Genomic DNA, 22,118 nt, shown 5'->3' on the forward strand with positions numbered 1-22,118 from the left:
AATTAAGAGAGCGTGATGGGCGAAGAGAACGATTGCTTAAAGGTAGGGCGAGGGGTTTGTTTTGTTTTCGGCTTATTTGATTATTTTTTTGTATGGTTCTAAACTTTAGAATCTAAAGTAGTAGCTGGGGAATTGAAAATAAAAGCCAAATCAATATTTTAATAATATTTTCTAATGCTGGGTGTTAAAATGTATGCGTAATCTAGCCACTTAAAATAAAATATTTGATAGGCATAGACAATGTATTTGACAAAACTAGAAATGTACATATATACAATTTGTTGGTTTCTTTGTTCAAAACAACGTTCTACATGTCTTGGGAATTCACAAAAGAGCTCTTAAGCCGGCTAAACATGATCGCAACGCTTAGTCTATCGCGATTTTCCAGCGATTTTCACCTAATCAAAACACCAAAGCTTTTCCTTTTTCACCACATCAATGCAAAGAAACGAGGGAAAGCATAGAGAGGGCGAGAGCAAGAGATGAAATGCCGAAGAAGAGATTTTCCGATGCAAATGCCATTCGGCTTTACTCTCGACATTGGTATTAGTGCACACAAGCATACACGCACTAGCACACACACACGTAGACTCACACAGGCACACAAGGCGGATGCTGACTGTTTGCAAAAAAAAGAAAATGGAACAGAAAGCACAACAACACAATGTTGCCCGCCATCTCTCCGTACATTCATGTGTGTGTGTGTGTGTATGTGTGTGAGTGTTATTTGTGCGTGAGTGTGCGTGTTCGTTTCTCCTCGGCAAAACGAACGTTCGTCTGCAGCACTTATCTTCATGGGATAAATCTCGCTACTGGCCGCCGCAGTCTGTTTTCTATACGGGCGTAAAGCGGTCGTCGAGCACGGTTAACAGAACAAAAAAAACAAACAACAAAAAAACAAACACCCAACCAAAAAACAACAATAAAGATAACGAAGAATAACTCAAAATCAACGAATAAAAATTAAAAATAAAACAAATTTTTGGCAATGATAAAGTAATAAAAATAACAATTAAAGAGAAATAAAGACGAGCAAAACAAGCGGCAAATGCGGAAAAGAGGCGAAAGGAGTTAGATACACTTAGGTAGTCTTACAAAAGAACCAATGAAAAATAAAAAATACAAAGTTATAAACTATAAGAAACTTGAATAAATTTCAAAATGTATATATATATGAAAATTCGGCAAGATATAAATTATTAAAAACATAACCAGAACAAAACGCCGACGACTTTGTTAACGCGCGCCCAAAAAGTGTGCTACAAAAAGAAGCCAATCAGATATAATATGAATATTTTTTATTCGCATCGCTTGAAATTTTTTTAAATATTTTTTTTATTGTTCTTTGCCGTGTGCCAAGTGAAAATCATGATACAAAATTTATATACATGAATAAGAAAAATGTAAACAAATGCTAATAAATGAAAGATGTATGCGTGCGTGTATTTATTTGCTGTTTTCTTTGCTTGTGTGTGTGCGTGTGTCTGCTGAAGCATAAAAACAACAATAAAATATATTACAAACAAAAAAAAAGGAAGAGCAGCGAAATGAGCTAAAGGAAAAGTCCGGGAATTGGGATTGGGGAATATGAACAAGAAGCAGAGCGATAACAATTGCAATAAAAACAAACACATAAACACCAAGAGCAACAACAACAACAACCAGTGTGTGTGCCAGAGTTTTGTATTTGTGTGTGTGTGTGTCAACGAAATCATCATCACAATCATTGTCTTCATGTTCAGTTTCATCATCGATAAGAAATCATTAAATAGGCTCTTCTTTTCGTTCTTCCGCATCTTTTCGAGTTTTCTTTGGGGCGTTGGAAGTACTACACATGTACCATTTTTCCTTTTTAGAATTTTTTTCTAATTATTTTTTTAAATGCTGATAATATTTTATTTTATTTAAATTCGGAATTTTATTTTAATTTCAAATATTATACAAACAATTATTATTATTAATATATTATATAAATTTTATACTTTTTAAAGGTTTAAATATTATTATATCATCAACAAAAAGGTTTTCATTATTTTTCGAGTGGAAAAATATTTCATCATTGCCTATTTATCTTTAACCTTACAACGCCGAAAGTCAATCTAAATGCGTTTGTGTGCCTTGGTTCTGATTATAATTTAAGTAGAGACACATAAGACGGCTCATCATCGAATTGAATAGAACTGGTGAACATAATTGAATCGGGTTTGTCCAATTGAATGGGCTTTTAGACTTTAACCCGGAATCATAATCACTATTGCAAACGCCATTTATGGCTGCAATAATTTTGATTGAGCACCCAAGCGAATTTAACTCATTCAATACCTCGAGACTGCAAAACCTTTTGTTCGACTAATTGTTTATGGATAGATATTATTGTTGTTGATTTAGCTGGTGTTGCTGTTGTTGTTGTTTTAAGGCCGTTCCTGTTGCTGTGGGGTTATTGTTGCTATTGTCGCTGCTGCTCCAATCAATGGAGTCCATTTTGCAAGTGGATTATGTTCTTAAATGAGGGGCAATAGACTGGGGGGTATTTGGTTGTGAAAGATGCAAATGACTAATCTAAGCTTTTGCACCAGAGCACATACACGTACACAAAACACTCACGTATATATATATATATATGTATAAATGCATATATATATTAAAATATATATAGAAATATATAGAGCATGTTATGCACGAGCACAGCTTCAAGGCAGAAGTTGTTGGCCTAAGCTTTTTGGCTTTAAATGTTCAATATTCAATTACACACATGTTTGGCAATGGCGTGGCAATAATAAATAAGTATTCAATTAACTTTTAATCGTTTGATTAGACCCCTAGACAGCTGAAATATATATTAACATTTATTTCATTGGAAAAATCTTACCAAATGTGTTGAAGCGAAGCATTGGATTCTATCCATGCTTAAGACTACAAATTAGCTCCCAATGACCCTCTTCTCTTTGATTTTTTGGGACTCTGGCTTGACCCCTGAAACCGTTCCAGAAAATTTCTTCTTTTTCGTTGGAAGGTGTTTGGATTATGGTTGGGGTAGGACACTTTATAAAGAGGTGGACTCACGGGGTAAGTTCCACTCTCTCTCTTTATTGCACTCGATTGTGTCAGGACTTTGGCTTTTCACTCACTCTGACAAAAAGGTTTTAATGTGTCAGTTACAAAGGTTTTCTCTTTGGAAGTTGAAACTAAAGTGTTGGGCTTTTATAATAAATGGTACTTGGAAATTGATTTTAATGTATTTAAATATCCATAAAAATAATTGTAGTCGTTGGAAAAATACTCAATAAAATATACTGAAATTCTGTACGGGTAATTTTTCAAGTGTAAATTTTCGCCTTTTTCGGTTTTTCTCTTTTGCGAGTGAGTAAGTGTGTATGTTGATGTAAGAAGCAAGTGTAAATAAAGAAAAGTCGTGCCCGTTGTGCAAGCACTCAAAAGTGGCTGCACACACACACACGCACACACACACACAAACACACACGTACACCTGAGCTTCACCTGCATTCGTGGCACGTTTCTTGGAGCTTGTAGCTCCTCTTGCAGATGGAGCATCGCAATCCACAGCTTCGTTTTCTTTCTTTGCTTTTTACTTGATATACTCGGGGGCTTACTCTCCGTTTTTCCCCTTTTTTGTGAGCGGTTCTAGGCTAAGGTTTTCAACAAGCACTCGTCGTCATCGATGTTTGCACGTTTCGCTTTATTTATTTGGAAATCTTTTCTTATTCCGCTCTTTTTCCCCACTCTGCCCTTTTCTCTTTTCTCTGACAAAGTGTATTTGTATTTGCTTAAAAATCAATTACGTCATCATTGTAAAATGGCAATTGGATATATATAACGATGGCAACTCTGGCAGTTGGCTTGCTCGATGCTAACGATGGCAACCCTGCCGCCAGGCGTTCTTTCATCATTTCGTTTGTTTGTTTGTTTGTTTGTCGGCACTCTTCCACTCCACCACTTGTGTCAATACTTATCGGGTGATATTAACGTTACTGTGACTGGATTCCCACTCCTCTATGCACCCAAAAATTTCCACCTGGCATCTGTTTGTGTCACATGTCTTTTTCTCTCCAACCCCAAAAGCCATCCGAAAATCTTCCTTATTGTTTGCGCCATATTTTATTTATGTTTTGTCAATTTTTGTGCAACTTTTACTTGTCGCTTTGTCGGGCCGCCCTTTCACCCTTAACCCTTGTGACCCCCTTCTTCTACGCCCCAGCAGACCCATAGTAAATGTTATAACGCAGCGGATTTGACAGCTCCTTTGGGCCATTTCATTTGTGGCAAACTTTTTCAATGGCCGTCAAATAATGCAGCCAACATCCTAGCCATCTGACATTGAATGGAGTTTGTGTGTGTCTGTATGTGCGTGTTACGTGTACGTATACGCGTACGTGTACGTGTGTCACTGTGAGCGTGTTAGTGTGTCTGTAAGGGGGCGTGGCCATGTGGGAGTTCAAATTTATTCCATTATTGTTGTTTTGTGTCAGATACCCAATGGGATATCCCGGTGCTTATCATCGATAGGTTTGTCTGCTGACAATTGGAAGGGAAAATTGGTAATTGGATTGCTTCTAACTATTATTTCTTCGAAAAAATATCAACGATATATTGCTTTTATATAATGTTAATATTATCGTCTTGTACAAATATGATAAAATCGTATTCAAACAGAATACTGCGATAAAATCAGACTGGTGAAAACAATTATGTTTGAAAGCATAAAAATTAAAGGGATTTTTTCAGGGGGGCGGCCAGTAAAAGGCCACATTTCCAGCAAAATGGCAGTGAAAAGGAGAATGCAAACGAAGAGTGCCAAGGTCCAATGTCAGTTTGTCTCTCCCTGGGATTATAGGCGCCCATGAATCGGGCAAAAACATATTCCAATCTGTTTCGTCCTGCCATCTTCTTTTTACCCGGCCATCCAGCCAGCCATTCAATTCGAACAGATTTCGATGAACAAAATATAAAAAAAGAGGAATATGCAAAAACCCAGCTGAGAACTGTAATTCATTTAAGTGTTCCATTGAGTGGTGTGCCCGGTGTGTGTGTGTGTGTGTACCCCCATAAAATTTCATATTTTTAATGACCATCTGAAGGCAAAAAAAAAAGGAGAAAAAAAGGAATACCGAGAACGGAGAGTACGAAGAGTTCGAAGAATACAAGGGGTTCAGACAGCCACAAAAGGCATTCTTCGATGCGAAACTGAAAGCAAACATCATGTGCCGGGGCGATGGGAAATAAAATAAAATCCATATATGCATACTTTGCATATTAAAAATATCATGGAAAGGAATTTGAATGCAAAAGGATATTATATGATGGTACACAAAAGAGTTGGTTAAGTGCAGCATGCATGTAGAAATTCGTTGAACTTAAAGTTTGCCGCTTGCAATCGCTTTAATTTTTGGTTAATTATTTTGCAAGTCCCGCCACAACGACCACAGTCTGCAAATCCTCGTCAGCCGCGGGCTTCTACTTCCACTTCCACATCCACATCCACTTCCACTTCCAGATGAACTCGCTCGTCTGCCGCTGAAGATGTTCTTAATGGTTCAGTTGTTTGCTCAGCAAATTGAACGAAAACAAACTTCAAAAGTTTTGCACCACGGATATGCAGATGGCACGAGAAGTGCTGGAATGGAAGTGGTTTTCGGATGGTTTTTCGACGGTGCGCCTCTTTGGGGATTCTCATGATTAAAGATCAGCAGAGCTTGTCACATGTGATATTTCTAAAATATATGTATTCAGCATTTCTCTTTGATATACGAGAATGCCAACAGCAATGCACTGTATGTTGTACATATGTTGAAACTGAAAACACAACTCTTCTTACAGCATTTATTTAATAGTTAAGATACCCCATATCATTACATTTAAAATGAGTCTTAAATTGCTGTGGCAGTTGCGTTGATTATTTAATGCAACTCAATGTTACGACATGATCTTTATTAATGACACTCCCGAATTGATTTACCATTGCCAGTTAATTTGATTGAGTGAATTGACACTCGACGCAAACCATTCCAAAAGCAAACCAAATTCATCAGAGATATGCTGGATATGTACTCGTGATGTTGACCGCGAAGTGCGTGGCATAATGATCTCATGTTTCCGTTGGTTTTTGCGGTCAGCTCGTGAATGCGGATTGCACAAATTGTTAACTCGGCCACTGGAACTAGTGTTCTGTTTCTCTGTACGGTTGGTCAATTTATGTTCGTTTTTGTGCTGCTCATTGAGTTTGTTGTGTGTAATTGTTTTAAAATTGTCACAATTGCTGGCCCTTTGGGGGCGGTGGTCGCTTTGGAGGGCGTGGCAAGCAACAAGGGCAAGGTTGCTGCAGTTGACAAGCCGCAGTGGCAAGCGTTTTAAAAATTTATGTTGCACAGGCAGGCGGCACAAGGACAAAACTGAGAGGGATGCTACAGCAGCAGCAGAAGGTGCAGGGGTCGACTGGTTCGTTCGTTGGTTGGATGGTTGGATGGTTGGATGGTCGGATGGTTGGATGGTTGGGAGGTTGGGTGGCTTGGTTGGGTCAGGGGTTCCAAAAGGAGGTTAGTTAACATGACCTGCTGAGGTCCGAGTCTCGGTCCATGTGCTGCATCCGGTTTCCACAACACACAACAATAAAGCGAACGAACGACGCAACACTTATGTTGGTTTACTTTTGCTGCCAGCCCTTTGCCGACCCCTGTATTCCTGCCACCACTGCTACAACAACAATTTGCCCCACCTCCTCCCCCTTTTGGCCGCACAATGAAGTGCCTCCAACAGCCAACAACGACAACAGCATCCAAGAAAAATGCTGTAGCTGAATTCCAGCAGCGTGACAGTTGCCGTTGAAATATATAACCTTCAATGCAGAGTGTCCACAGGCAGGCTCTACAATAATCTCCACGGCTGGGGAATTTATATAAAATAAAGAAGAAGAAAAAAGAGCACACTAGGTTTGGAAAACTGTAGATGTTGGGAGCTATCTGTAATTTTGGAAAATGCATTGCTTACAAAAGTTAAAGACAATACACATGACAAATTTAACGTAAAGGTAGTAGAACAGCTTAAATTACTTGAAATTGTTGTCATGCGCCTAGAGAACTTGGAATGCGTCTTTCTTCAATTGTGTGCTTTTCCGCATTTTCATTTTGTTTGTTGTCTTCGCATGTGTTGACCATGACATGAACTCGTGTGTGACGAAAACAAATGACTGACGCAGATGTAATGGCATCCCTCTGCCAGCCTTTTCTAATTAAAGGCCACGTAGGAGAAATTGCACCAACTGTGGAATTTAATTTTATAAAAAGAAAAAATAAAAACAAAGACAAAACGCAAAAAAAAAACGTTTGAGAAAAATAGCGAAATGAAATTAATGGATCTCGTGTCCCTCTCTCCTGCGTTTCTCTCTTTCTTGCGCATCTGCTGTCTCGCTTCCCCACTTCTGGTGACCATAATCACAGCTGCATTGTGTACAGCAATTAAAGCAACAAAAAAAAGGGGAAAAATTGAGGAAAAACTGTTGGAAAAATCACGGAAAAACGGGGAGAAGGGAAAGTTTCTTGTTGTTAGCTTTTTAATGGTTTTCAATGATTAAATTGTTGATAACAATTTTAAGCTGCACTCGTTCAGGCAGCACCCTCTCCCCCCATCCTTCTCTTTCACTCGCCCAATAGACATCTCTCTCGCACTTTCTATATATTTGTGTATGTCCCTCGTTAGCATGTTGTTGTTTCTGTTGCTGGGGACTAACTTTGCACTGACTATGGGCCATGTAAAGTTGAACGTGGGCATAACAATGTGCCGTTAACTTGGCCCATAGACTGCAGTTTTGTACCTCGTCTCTGTCTTACCCTTCACAGCCGTCTGCGTTCCACTCTCCCAGACTCTTTTCTCTCCCTCTTTCTCTATCCTGCTGTCCCTGTCAATTTCAATGTGCAATTACTTGGAATTTGTTTGAAGTTTTCCAAGCAGCAATAGCAACAGCAGCAGCAGCCGGAAAAGTTTTTCCCTTTTTCCCCATCTGTCTTATACCCCCACAGACACACATTAAAAATTTAATTAGAGAGTGCCTCGACATCAGAAATCAAAACAAATCGGACGAGAAAGTTTTTTTTTTTGTAGCAAATTGAGCAGAATGAATTTTCGGTTTGAGCTGTCCGTCTTCCGTAATTTATTGGGGCGTATAGCTAATGAATACGCTGAGTTTTTACTGTTAAAAGTTGAGCTTTTAATTTGTGCAGCTTTTTTCTGATATTAAACGTGACATAGATTACGGTGTTTAAATTGCTTACATTGGTATTAAAAAATTTGTATTTTCTTTTCAATTTTGTAACTAATGATTTATTAAGATTCGCTGTTTGAACCGGGTTAAGAAAAAATCCCAAAGTTAAAAGCCATTTTTTTCGGTGTCATGCCTTAAATAAACTGCTTTATTTCGTATATCCTGTTTGGCCGCCTCAATTCGTTTCGCGGCTTATGCATTCTCCTGTGTTTTGTCCTCCGCTTTGGGGGTCCATTTGGGTCCCGAGGTCCGCTTTGTCATGCTAAGGGTTAAGCCCAAGTGGTTAGAAAGAGGATTTAAGAACAGGGTTGGGCATAAATAACGACACGTTGTGCATTTTGATGGGCAGCCGGAATTTTCGGATAGGGGATTGGTCACGGTGTATTACTGGGGGTTAGAAAAAGGGGAAAAAAAATAGAATGAGATTGCGAACCTGACTTCTGTTTTGCCCTTTTCCGCATCATTGCCCCACTGTCGGTCTCAAAGGAAAAAAGGGGGAAGCAGTGTAAAACCACACGAAAATGTTTTTATGATTATTATTCGTACATTTTTCGTTGATTTTTATGATTATTATGACTTTGATGTCAGTTAAATGCCTGTAAATATTCATCGGAGTTATATTGAACAGATTCAATTGAAACTTTAGCCTCACAGAAGGGCATGGGTATGGGCACGGTCACTTCGCGTTAGCCAATAAAGTTGTTTACATTGGAGTTTATGCCCATTCAATTCCATTTTCATGGCTGTCAGTTTATTAAATATGCGAAATATTTCAACTGCATGACAGTCCTCGGACAATCCCAATAGTAATCGTTATAATAATGACAGCGGGGAGTCCAAAAACCATTCGACTGGCAACTGGCAAACAAAAGAAAAAGCATGCGAATTTGTTTGATGTTTTGACCATTAAAAGTGCAACAAAATCTCGAATGTAAACAGTTTCACAGAGTGATCTGGGGAAAAGCCCAACAATATCCTAGCACAAATAGTGCAACATGTTCAATGCATAAACAAGCATATTTTATCTTACTCCGAACTCAAATTTCACCATGAATAAGACATGAGTTTGAGTATGAAATAACTCACACTTATGCACATTCAGTTGCCAGACAGCTTGAATTGGCTCTTCGGGGTAACTTATCGATTGAATTGAGAAACGAACCGAGTCGAGTGGAGTCCGACCAGGTTCCATTGGTTATCTTCAATAATTCATCGGATTTTTTAGGCAAAAGCTTAGCCTTAAAAGTCGGATAGCGAGAGAGATAGAGTTTTGAATGGTTAACTATTTGTTCCTTTGAGTATTCCTAACTTTTTTTGTGTCGTCCCTTATCATTGATTTAAAAAGTAGATCTGTGTCATTTATTTTTGAGGGCTTTACGAGTTGTTCTATGGAGCTGACACTCCCTCGAGGTCTCGACTTTTATGTTTCTTTTATGAATTCGAAATTTTAGCACACTCACACCGATGCCAAAAAAGCCATTGCAAACTTTTCACTCACACGCACAAAGCACAAAAAACATAAAAAAAAACGAAAACAACTAAGCTAGAACTTTGGTCCACTATCTGCTTTTCTGCTGTTGCCAGATCCGCTGTAAATAATTATTTATACAAGTAGTATATACTTTAAATGAATTTTGTGTATTTATATATACATATATATATATATATATATACGTAAATGTACTGGTATGTGTATGAGTCAATGTATGTGCGTTTGCCTGTCTATTTCATAAAATACAACTAAAAGCACCTAAAATCTTTAAATCAATCAAAAATTATATATATATGTAAATATATATATAAATTAGGTATTTAATTTATGCAAATGAAAAGTGCGCAAAAGGCGAAAGAAAACCGACAAAACAAACGACAAACAAATTCGAAATTAATTTGCATTGAATAACAAAGGAACCGCTTCGGTTTCAATTTCACTTCCAGTCGAGGATAAAGACCAACCTCTAGACAAAACAAAAAATAAAAAACAAAAAACCGAGAAAAAAACCGACACAAAAGAGAAGCCAAATGAGGAAAAATGAAGTGCCAAAGTGTTGAAAATAAAGCGAAAGCCAAGAGACGAAATTGAAATCGAGTAAAAAAGGGTTCCGTTCAGTTTTAATCGGTATCGCGCGTTCACTTCCGTTCCGTTTCGTTACGTTTTTTTTTGGGCCACGTTCTACGTTCGCCTTAACCCAGTCGTTTCCGTTTCGTTCCGTTCCGTTTCGTTCCGTTTCCGCTCGGCAAACATTTAAATGGCTACCAGCTGCTGCTTATGATGGAGACATTCCTCGTCCTGGGCCTGTGTTTCATCCTGTACGAGGCATTGGATTTCTTTCAGGGCTGCATCCACAGTAATACCCCATCGCCCAGCGATCAAATCGAAGCTTATCGCCGCGAACTCGACGAACAGCGCCAGCAGCAGCAGCAGGAACAATTCCTGGCGGGATTGACGCCATTGCTAGGCGCTCAATTTGCCGCTGCCGCCGCAGCCGCGGCCGCTGCCGCCGGTTCGCAGTCGACGTTGGGCAGCACGACCACGCCCACCGCCTCCACGGCCAGCGTTATAAGTGATTCATACGATCAAGAATCGCAATCGCAGTCTCAATCGCAATCGCAGTCCCAGTCGCAATCCAACCAAAACCAACAGCATTCGCTGAGTACTCCTGGCCTGTTTCGTCCCGCCGCCTTGGGCTACTACGATCCGGAGGATCCGTTGCATGCCACGAACTCCCTGCCGCGCGACTATTACTATCTACAGCAGCAGCAGCTGAAGAACAAGGTCAGCTCAAGATCGCTACTCTCCAAGTTCTCATCGACCAACTCGGATAATCGCATACATCCAGAGGCTGGAGCCGGTTCAGGGCATCATCATAGTGTCCTTGGAGCAGCGGCTGTTATAACAAGTCAACCCCTACCAGCTGGCGGTGAGATACCATCCAGTCTCTTCGATCAGCCGGGACAACCGGCTGTTGTGGTTCCACCACTGCAACTGCAACCCTCATCACCACTATTTGTGGAGCTTAAGAGGGCCATTATAAGTCAGAATCAGAGATCCCAGCCAATAAAGTATCAGCCAAGAAAATTAATCGAAGAGCCACAGTGCCCTCAGTGCGAGGAAGAGCAGATACAGTATCTGGCAGAGACTTTGGACGATCTAGCAGAATCCGAAGAGCAGCAGTATTCTCCAGCTGAAGAAGAGGACGACGAGGAGGAGGAGGAACAAAACGAAGAGCAGGAGGATCGGGAGGAGCAGCACTCTTACGTGGGAGGAGCAACCAGTGAGCCGGATATTTGTGCCGCCACTCGACAACAGTTAACCAGGATTCATCACATCGCCATTGACGACATCGCCACCGGACAAGAGCATCATCATCACCACCATCTCAGCATTTCGGGACAGGCGACATCGTTGGGCGCCAATTCTCACGCAGACTTCAGGGAAATCGAGTGCGAGCGACTGCGACGCAAGTGCGTTAGCGTTAAGCGCATCTATAGCATATCGGAAAAGTTCTAATTCAGATTCAGATCAGATCACTACTCAAAACTCAATTCGATATCTCAGCTCTCATACCTGTACAGCCCTTCACCATATTGCACTTCAATCGATCAATATATGTATATGTATACTGAAACCAAAATACAAAATCAATCAAAATCGAGAATCGAAAATCGCCAAATCAAAAATCGAAGCCAAATCAAATCGAAATAAATGCAAAATCAGTTTTCAAATTCCGCTCACCAACAATCGAACCAAATGCAACCAAAATCACAAAATTGCCCAAAGCGAAACACCCCACACAAGGTTAGCAAAAAGTCAAAAACCATAAGCCAACCAGCTGAAAAGAAACAAAAAACACAAGAACAAAAAAAAAAGAAAGAAAGGAAACCCAAACCAAGAAGCAAAAACCGACACAACAAATAGATAAAAAAAAAATTATTGAGAACTTTTCAAAAAATATTTTGCACAGCATATCTCGAACATTATTGTTTTTCGCCTTTTTGGTTTTCTCACTTGCCAATATTCACTGTTTCTCACCTGTTCTTTATACCCCTCACCCTTCACGACTGGTTTGGTCTTCGGCTTGCACTGTTCACCTTTAGTCTAATCTCACATTGATTAAACCTAATTATATTCCGCATACATCACGATAAAAAGGTTGCCTCCCACGCCAAGTAATCGATAAAATGATATACTAATAGCCAAACTTGCTGAAAGAAGTGCTCATATTTTTCACCAATCTGCACCCTTTTTTAACTTCGTACCTCAATAACATTTCTTTCACTCACCTAACAAGACAAGAACTTGCACCCGCCCACCTTTTTGTACGTAAATCACGTAATTTTTCTTCATAGTCCACCACATAACACCCAAAAATTCAACTCAACCCCACTCTCTCTCTCTTCCTCTTTCTCTATCTCTATCGCTCAGACACACACACACTAACACACATAAGCCACCGTCAATTTGTCACCCGTTTTTTTCTCTCTCTGCATTGCTAAGACAGGCTCTAATAATTCCAAACTTTTTGCAGCGGCGAAGCCACTCAACACAATCGCACAGGTGTGGTGTGCAAAGAGTACTAGTAAGGTTACATCCAAAACTACTTAAACATACAGATTCTTGCATATATTACTTTATATGGTTTTTATTTTTTTATTTCCTGTTTTTGGGTTCGGATTTTGGTGTATTTGCTCATTGAGAGAGAAGGAGAAGGGGCGCACAGTTTAAAATTCCGGCCCTTCCATGTGGTTGGTCCTCTCGAAACTTTTTACTTTTGTTTAGATTGTTGGTTTAACTTCGCTTTAATTTTTCTAGTTTCAGTTTCTGCTTTTTCGCCCTACAATTCCTAGTTTCTTCTTTTTTTTTTGTTCTCTTTTCCCTTTTTTGTTGGCTTTTCCCTGGGAGAATTCTCTGGGTTTTAACCACTTGAGGGACTGGAACAACAAATATGCTAACTAGTTGGCTTTAGCCAGGTTTCTGTCCTCCCGGTCTCCTCATTCCTGGCCTGGCTTTTAAACCTCTGCTTTCGAGTGTTATGCAAAGTAAATTGTACATAATTGTCAGGACTGGCGAAACACATAGACACAGCCACAGCCAGACGCTCTCACATATATGCAAATTACGGGAGCTGAAGACGAGGACAATGACTAATTTTGCTGTCATTGTTGGGAGGAAAAATGAAAAAAAAAATTAAATGGGAGGGAAAAAGGGCAGACAGGGAAAGAAATGAAGAAAAGCTGTAGAACATTACTATCATATCTTACAAATTGTCGCAGCAGACTCCCTATCTGCCCTATATAAATGTATGTATATATATGTACATACATATGTACATATATCCTTTCAATTATTCGATATGTGGTAGAATTTTCTTGTTGTATTCTTTTATTTCCTTGGACCTCGTTTTCATCTCCAGTGACCATGTGTGTTTGTCTATCCTTGGCCCGCATCAAGTTAACTTTCCCCCCATGTTCTTCCTCATCTCCATGCCTTTATTTTCTTCTCCTCTTTCTCCACTGCCACTCCCCTTTTCCCTCCTTGCAACCATTTGTCTCTCCCTTTTGTGCCTAGCGTTCAACGTTCAACGTTCGTAATCTTTTGGTCTTTTCTTCATCATCGTTTAGCTTGATGTGGTTTTCCCCGACTTAATCAGTTTTACTATTGTTTGTTTTTACCAAGCACACACTCACACACAGCTACCCTCTTTCCAATTGCCTACGTATGTGTGCTTGTGCGTGTGCATATATGTATATGTACTCCACATTTAACAAATATACATATGCGTTCAGCATAATAGGTCACAAGATGGGAATATTAAGTCGTGTTAAAAGTATTATAGTCCGAAGTATTTTATGAAGCTAGTTGTCGATATATTTTTCTAATTTTACTTGAATGCTTAGGACTCTTGAGTGATTTTAATAAGCGTTATTATTACGCCCATAGCTGTATATTTGTACGGAAAGCGCAGAAAAGTATGATATGATTTTGGTTTTGTGTTCGACAGGCAGGAACTGGCAATTATATTGTGTGTATGCTGTGGTACATGTGGGAGTATGCGTGTGGGTGTGTCTGTGTGTGAATATTTTCTATAAATGCTGCATCATGGCAAGTATTTAAGCCATTTCTGCTAGCCCAGAAACACATTCATCTCGGCCTTTTTGTTTGGTATTGGTTCATTCAAGGGCAATATTCTTCTGCATCATTAACCCGCTGCCGACCGACGCTATGAGGATGGATGACCCACAGCCATGCAGTCATGGTCAGCTTAACCCATTCGTGACCGCAGTGTCTTGCGAAAATTCACAAAATCGAATCAATAGTCGTCCGAGTGAAATTAATTTTCGCTTTAAGCAAATTTAAGTGAAACAAATGCTCTCTACTTAAACTCAACTTAATTTACTCTAATCCTAGTGTGTCTGTGTGTGTCTGCCTGTGTGCGCGTTTTACCCCCACTCATCTATCGTGGGTTAATTCCCAAAGACGTATTAGCCCGGCGAAATTTATCCAACTCAATTAATCTCAGCGTTCTGTTCTTTGACTTTACAGAATTGATAGCTTTGTGCGAGAAGGCGTGGCTGGGGCGCCTCTTTTGTGATTTATACTCGATTTCGCTGCCTGTTTCGTTTAGTTTTTATCGTTATCTGTTGATTAAAATACATTCAAATATAATATGGAATTTCTCAACTTAATAGTCAGCAAAAATACCCGGAATCCTTAGATTATACACCGATTATAATTTCGCTGCAATAAAAGAGTTCCACCTCTGCCCAGCTGCTTTTCAATCCATTTTATCTTTTTTTTTATTACTTGTGTGGCTAATTATTTTTGCAGCTGCAAATGCGACAGGATAAAGTTGACTTTCAGTTGCACAGAATACCGAAACGTGTGTGCATATTTAATTCATGTGCGGAGTGAGCGGAGCGATATAAAAACTTTGTTTGCTCTATCAGCTGCGGCTTAATGAGTGCCAGTCTATATATCTTTCTGTCTGCGGTCTGCACTTTTAACTTGTTGAATTGACAGCAAACAAAAATGCGGGGAATACACAGAAAAGTTTCCACCACAGGGTGGTATATATGCATATATATGTGCTGCAAGTTTTAATTCCGCCGAGCTTGAAAAGTCATCATCTATGCCATTGTCAACTTGAGTTTGTGTGTGTGTGTGTGTGTGTGCGTGTGATTCTGTGTGTATATAGGAGGCATTAGCAAATGGATTTATCTATGTAAATTCAGCGCCCAGCTTCTTTTTGTTGTCAGCATTGGCGACACGACCTTTCAGCGATCGCACCGCCAAATTGGGCAGACAGCCTCGCTTTTGCAGATCATCCAGCTTGACTGTGATCACCGTATCGATTTCCTTTTGTCGCTGCGCCTCGGCTGCCCTCTCCCTTTCAAAGGCCAAATGTTCGTCCTCCAGTTCGCGGCGACGTGTCTTTTCCCGCTCCTCAATTTGGCACGAGACACTGGAGCGCAGACAAGCCTTCTTGATGGCCTGCTCTTCGGCCTCGCGCTTCATTTGCTCCTCGTGCTTCTTTCGATACTCGATCATCTCCTTCAGCTCGCGTTCACGCTGCACGTAATAGCAGGCCTTCATTTGGCTTAGACGCTCCATTTGCTCCATATTGGCCCGCTTGAGTTCGGCAGCCATTTTGCGCTCCTTTTCGGCTGCCTTACGTTCGTTTTCTCTGTACTTCCTTTCGAGGCGTTCGTGCTCTGCGAGGAAATGCATCTCCTCGCGATTATCCTTGGCATCGAGAATCTTTTGGCCCACCGCAAACAGGACATCCCGTTTGCGTTTCTCATCCGCCGCGATGGCCTCACGTTCCGCCCTCTGTTGTTTCAATTGCTGCTCCTTGAGCTTGAGATACTCGAAGGCTCTGTTCTCATCCCTTTGATCCTGCTCACACATCATCCGTACGAAATTGCGATGCAAATTGGTGTACTTATTGAGCTCATCTCTGTAGGCCAACTTGCGGCGTGATCGCATTTCTCCTTCTGCCAATTCAGCCTTTTTATACTCATCGATGGCGGCACGCAAGTCTTTCGCCTCCATTCGCAGACGATCTTGGGCAAGGAAACGCAACTTTTCGCGGTCACTAATTTGCTCACGCACAGCGTTACCAAATTGCCGGCGTCTTTCCTCTTCGGCCTGATCATGCTGCTCGACCGTACCCCATTTGGCATTGTTGTAGTCCCGATTCTTGAGGGCCATCTCCTCATCGTGATCGAGCTGGATGCGATTGAGGAGTTTTCTTTCCTGAATCTGAGCCGTCCACATGGCACTGCATTTGGCCTCGGATATCGCACGCGTGGCGTCTTTCACTCGCACATCTGTCTCATATTTGGCATCCAAGGCGCGATGAAGAACCTAAAATGTGGGGGTTGAGCGATTGTAATGTATTGTTTATGGAATAACATGTTGTACTCTGCGATATACCGTCGAACATATCGTTTACCAACATATTTGACGGTTTTATCGCACCAGCTACAGTACCTGCAATCTTTTGGCCTCCACTCGCCGCTCCTCATTCACATCCTCATCGGCCTCGTCATCGTCTCTCTTCTGGGTTTCGCGTTCCCTTTCCCTGCGCTGCTCGTCGATGTCATGGAAATAATTGCGCATACGTTCCGCTTCGGCCGTATGATATTGCTGCTCCTCCATCCGGCGATCCTGTTCCGCCCGACGCTCCTCGGTGGTCCGCGGCCTCGAGGCCCTCATGCGATCCAGTTCGCCTTGCGAGAGCTCCGCATAGCCCTTGGACTCCCACGATTGGCCCTTGATGTGAAAGAACGTGGCCTTGGCTCCGTCGTATCTGCGGGCTCGGGGTGGCGCTTTTCCGCCACCCACCGTCGAACGTACCGGCTGTCCAGGTATATTTTGTGGATTGGGCAGCCTAGTGCCAGGAGGCAATGGTCGCCTCGGAACCTTGGGCTTTACGGGCCTATCTCTGCGTACCCCACACGTCGGCTTCTCATCGACCGCTGATATTGTTGGCGTGTCCAGATGAATAGGTTTCTTAAGTCGATCATAGCAGTCCGCATGCAGTTTCATAGCAGCTCGCGAACGACATGACATCACCATCGGCATCTTGAATAGAATTCTATGTATGTATATCGAGTTTGAAATTATTGAATGGCCGCGGGGAGGGGGAAAATTGCAATAGCAAATTTCTCCCTTAGCTGTTTGGTTGGGTTTGTTCCTTTGTTCAGTTGTTGTCGTCTGTTTGTGTTATTGCTCGAAGGCTGTTGTCTTGTTTGCTTGTTTCGTTTGTATCGTTTGTTTATCCAATCGAATCTGGCAGGTTAAATCGGCATGCGTTCAAAGCATGCTGGGAATAGCTGTATTACAGGGTATTTGTTGGGCATGTGGGAGCACATGTCCATTTCGAATCCTCTTGTGTATTAAATAATCATAGGGTTCCTTTAATAATTCAGGTTTAACATACAGTTAAGTAGCCCAAAATTAAAAATGCTCATGTACGCTGCACCTACTTGTTAGCACCTGACCACTTGAGTGTCGTTTTTGTCGAGTGGGGCAGGTGAGAAGGAAAAACTAGAGGGAAATTGAAGGGAGATATGCCAGTGTGGGGAGTGGAAATATGGAAAACTAGTTGGAGAAAAAAGGTAAATGCTACTGCATTTACTTCCGCCTGCTTTGGCTGCATTCGAAGGCGTTGATGCTTGCATTTTGAAATAGCCCCGAGAATTTGCATTCTTTGTATGTGCCACTCCCACATTCTGCCTGCCCCACCGCCTCCACTCCCTTCAAAATTCAACCCCAGGTAGGGGCATGAAAATTTAATTACACGCCTCGCTGAAACGCTGTGCCTGAATATAGGGGTCGGTGGTTTTTTTTTTAATTTTTTTAAATTTTTTTGTGAAAACCTTGCTGTTGCCTGTAGATTCGGCTGGTGGAAAAAGGATAATGGGGGTTCAACATGCTGGGTTTTAAGCAGCCCCTTGCCCAAACTGATTGAAAATGATTTTTTTGGTTCAAGTTCTGCTAAATTTTGGCACACAACTTAAATAACAGAGTCTTTTGTCCACTCGATACTGACGAAATTCAAGTTCAATCATGGTCGAAAGAGTCGTATGACGAATGCTGAGACAGAACCCGAAACCAACAATTAACTCAATATCCAGTGCGTAGTGTTTGTCTTGTCTATTTGTGTGGCGGTTGTTGTCGGGCGCACAGAGAGACATCTACTCCGCAACTCGATACTCAATACTCGAGATGCCGATGGGTCAAATGGTTGCTTCACTATGGACAACCAACTGCGACCACCTCTGACCACATCGCCAGTGGATTCCAGCCGAAATATAGTATACTCCTCTTTGGCAGACATCAATAAACCGATGTTTACCACATCGAGCTGAGCGATAAGTTTTTGCCATAAATATGAATTATTTTTTGGTGGGCAGCTAAAAATCATATTATGTACATACATATGGCAGCATCGCCTCCGCCAGACTTTTCTCACATTTCAATGGCAATAAAAGTGATTTAATAAGGCGCAAAGTAATACAACAAAAGGAGCAAAAGGGGCAAACAGGGAGAAAAAATTGGGTAAGGGTAGCGGGCGAGCCAGCACAAGCGAAATCAATTTGATTTGTCGCCATAGACGACGACGGTGGGCGGACGACCACGCCCATTGCGTGTGATTAAGTGCGCGTTTAATGCGCACGCCATGGCCATAAAACAAATTGTATGCAATCCTGCCACCGAAAGCTTTCGCAATTTACTCCCCACAACTCTGGAGGAGATTTACCAGGCTCCATCTGTGCGTTTGTGTGTGTGGGTGGGTGTGTATGTAATGCTACAACTACCACTAATACTACTACGAGTACTACTACAGCCTTCATGGGCTTATTCCTATTTTCTCGCAATCCTTCTCCATTTCAGAGTTCCGTAACTGATTTTGACCCGTAGTCCGTTGGGGAGGCTAAAAACTTTTACAGCTCTTGCCTGTGCGAGCGCTTTGAAATGTAAATACGGCTCATTATTTCCAATGCCTTGCCATTCATTTGCAAAGTTTCCAGTTTGCCATGTCTCCCCCCCTACACACACACACACACACACAGCAGCAGCAGCAGCACAATTTTTAAATACACACTAGTGGACCTCTCACATGCGCACAGTCACCATGGGATAAGTTGAAAATGATTCCTTCGCATAAAATCACTCTTTATCCACAACCAGCTTTAAAGGTCGTTTTATTGCAGCAGCTGCAAGATATATAAACATCGATCACAGTCCAAAATCTGTTTGTAGCCATCGGTACACATCAATATCCGCAAAATCTTCCACGATATATGTATGTATGAAATGGCTGTACAAATAACGACTCTGCGGTACAGAATATATTGAAATTAAAGTAAATTTACTGGACTCTTGAACCCACTGTGCAGCATGGCAGGACTCTGTGGCAATCGGTTCACCTTTAATTAACTGTAATGCCATCAGGCAGCAGGACATCCGTTGGTCAACGTGTGTGTAATGCCCTTTTGCTTTTCCTTTACCATTTGGCTTTTTCCACTGTGTGTGTGTGCGAAAGGTTTATTATTTTCACTTAATTTTTGCCAGACTTTTATTTTTGTGTGTGTTTGCTTCAGGTTCTGGAACCTTTTGGCTCCGGCCATTCAATTTACGTGCCGCTAGAACGATCCTGCCCCAAATGGCAAATCATCACAGCTAGGCAGAAAAATAAGAAAGGCAGAAAAAGCTAGGGAAACCTTTCGAAGAAAACGGGAGCCAAGAAGCGGAATGTGAAATCTTGTTTGTATAACCAGAGCTGCGGCAAAATGTTGTTCAAATTGACTTGGGGGTTCGGATGACTCGGCAGGTGGATCGCAGTTTCCTTTCCTGGGTGGCAAATGGAGCAAGTGGAGGGGTGAAAGGAAAGCCATCCGGCTTCCTGCCAAAAAGGGACAAAGTCAGTGACAAAGGAATGTTTCGCCTGCTGCACAATGGCAAATAATTCATAACTGGGCTCAAAAGTTTGATTTAGCTGCAGTTAATACACTGGGTATACCCCCACTCCCTCTATCCCCCATCCCCCATCCCCCTCTCTCTCACCCTCTCCCTTTTTCTCTGAGCACCCCTCTTTGTTGGATGGGAACCTAACCTACACATACATATATCTCAGGCCCCACTCGCTCATCCTGTTGGCCATACGTCGGTTTGCATAAATTTTACCCAGGGCCAAAGAGGACTCGAAACGTAGGACTCCTGTTGACAGGCGGAATTCCCCCTTTTTACAACTGCTCCGCCAGCAGATAAATTACGCTCCCAGCGCCCAGGACCCATGGAAGCGGAAGAGTCAACGGATGACGGCTGGCAAAGCCAAAGCCAAAGCCAGAGCTGTAGGAAAAGCTATAGGAGAAGCTATGGCCAAAGTCAGAGGAACCAGAGCCCCAAGACTGCTGTCCGACTGTCAGGCAGCTGTATGCTTATTTTTCTTCAACTGTAACTGCCGCCAGAAATGTAAAACAAAACAAAAAAATATCAAATATAAAGAAGCGAAGCGAAGCGAAAAACTCACACATATGAGGCCTTTTCTCGGGCGACAAATGTTTCCACTTGATTTTCTTGGGTTCAAGGAAATATTATTTGTTCGATAATACAAATACTGTAATATCATTAATATTACAGTTATACTGTAAAGCCACGAAGAAGTTAATTAATTAAAGCGACTATTCGCGCACTGGAAAACTGAATGCAATTGAATGTTAAACCTATGGTTCTACACATATAACGGAAAGCCATTGGGTTACATTAAAATGGATGCCATAAATCTAGATTTTTATTGGTAACTACCTTAGATGTCGGCGAACAGCGTGCCTGAAAATTTTGTGGCTCGCCTGGAAAATGCGGCAAGACCCCCTGTCAACTTTTTTTTTGACTACGTCTCTGCGACCCTCTGCCTTCTGACCTCCATCCCCCCCCCCCACCAAAAAAAAAAAAAAAAAAATGTTCGCCTTGCTGTTGCTATTTTCTCAATGCCTTCGAAATGGCACACGGAAGCCGAGGCGTCTGCTATAAATTTTTAACAACCATTTAACTTGAATTTTATTAGTCCCCAGTCAGCGGTCAAAAGTTCGAGGGGTCGGTGGGGTGGCATGGGCTTGTGGATCTAATATGGCAGTTGTGGGCGTGACTGATGCTCCACATGACTGTCATGTTGCCTTCTTGGAATATGCTCGTATATTTCGGTATACAAAGTGCCCAAATGCTTCCCACAAAGTCATCACAATGACATTTTGCATTTCGCAGTTCATTTCTACTTGTCCCATTCTGTTCATTTCGTGATGGTGTTTTCGTTGCCTACTTTCTGCTGGTTGTTGATAGTCCCCATAGAACCCCGGATGCTTTCTTTCTCTCCCTCTCCCTCTCCTCTCTCTCTCTCTGTCTCTGGCTTTATTTTTCTGTTCCCCCTATTCCGTCTTGGCTATAAATTTTATATGGAATGTAGTTGTGACTTGTGGGTCACTTGTTTTGCTGCAGCTTCCAGTTCTTCGCCTGCCGTTGACCGATAACCATGTTATTCTCTCCTCCTCCGATTTAATTTTTTTTCTTGTTTAAACTAGTTTGTTATTATTTACTCGTTGGCAAATAAAATTGCAAAGTTTTTGTGTGATTGGTTTTTGTGATTTTGGTTTTTGTGGGATCTTGTTTTTCTTGAACAATCTCAAAATCAATGTTAAACCAAATTAACTTGCAGTTGAGTAAAATGTGCGCTGCTGACTACAGACTAAGAAATACAATAAACACGACAAGAAAAACCAAACAACTTGAGTGCAATTAAACGACAAAACATAACAAAACAACAAGAAATTCAAAAAAATT

At 41.4% G+C, this 22,118-nt stretch overlaps 2 protein-coding genes across 7 annotated transcripts; one reads left to right on the forward strand and one right to left on the reverse strand.

Moving 5' to 3' along the window:
* Positions 1–380: 380 nt before the first annotated feature.
* LOC6551115 (drebrin-like protein) lies at positions 381–22,106 on the forward strand. 6 transcript variants are annotated; one of them, XR_003408047.1, is made up of 2 exons: positions 381–1,085; positions 21,994–22,106. XR_003408047.1 is itself a non-coding variant. In XM_026981986.1 (2 exons), exon 2 carries the CDS (start codon positions 10,542–10,544, stop codon positions 11,781–11,783), a length of 1,242 nt encoding a protein of 413 aa, XP_026837787.1. In that variant the 5' UTR covers positions 765–996; positions 10,211–10,541; the 3' UTR covers positions 11,784–11,936. The 6 variants fall into 6 exon arrangements, 4 of the variants coding, with proteins under 4 accessions (XP_026837787.1, XP_026837786.1, XP_026837785.1 ...); XR_003408046.1 differs by lacking the exon at positions 21,994–22,106 and adding an exon at positions 10,081–10,148; XM_026981986.1 differs by lacking the exon at positions 21,994–22,106 and adding an exon at positions 10,211–11,936 and having other exon boundaries at positions 765–996.
* LOC6551116 (eukaryotic translation initiation factor 3 subunit A) lies at positions 15,346–17,548 on the reverse strand. The gene is made up of 2 exons (XM_001976904.3): positions 16,767–17,548; positions 15,346–16,640 (listed from the first exon to the last, which is right to left on the reverse strand). The coding sequence occupies exons 1-2, from the start codon at positions 17,358–17,360 to the stop codon at positions 15,492–15,494; spliced, it is 1,743 nt and encodes a 580-aa protein (XP_001976940.1). The 5' UTR covers positions 17,361–17,548; the 3' UTR covers positions 15,346–15,491.
* Positions 22,107–22,118: the final 12 nt, after the last annotated feature.

The sequence above is a fragment of the Drosophila erecta genome, unplaced genomic scaffold (genome assembly GCF_003286155.1).
Source record: "Drosophila erecta strain 14021-0224.00,06,07 unplaced genomic scaffold, DereRS2 tig00000126-arrow-pilon, whole genome shotgun sequence".
NCBI classification, from domain to species: domain Eukaryota; kingdom Metazoa; phylum Arthropoda; class Insecta; order Diptera; family Drosophilidae; genus Drosophila; species Drosophila erecta.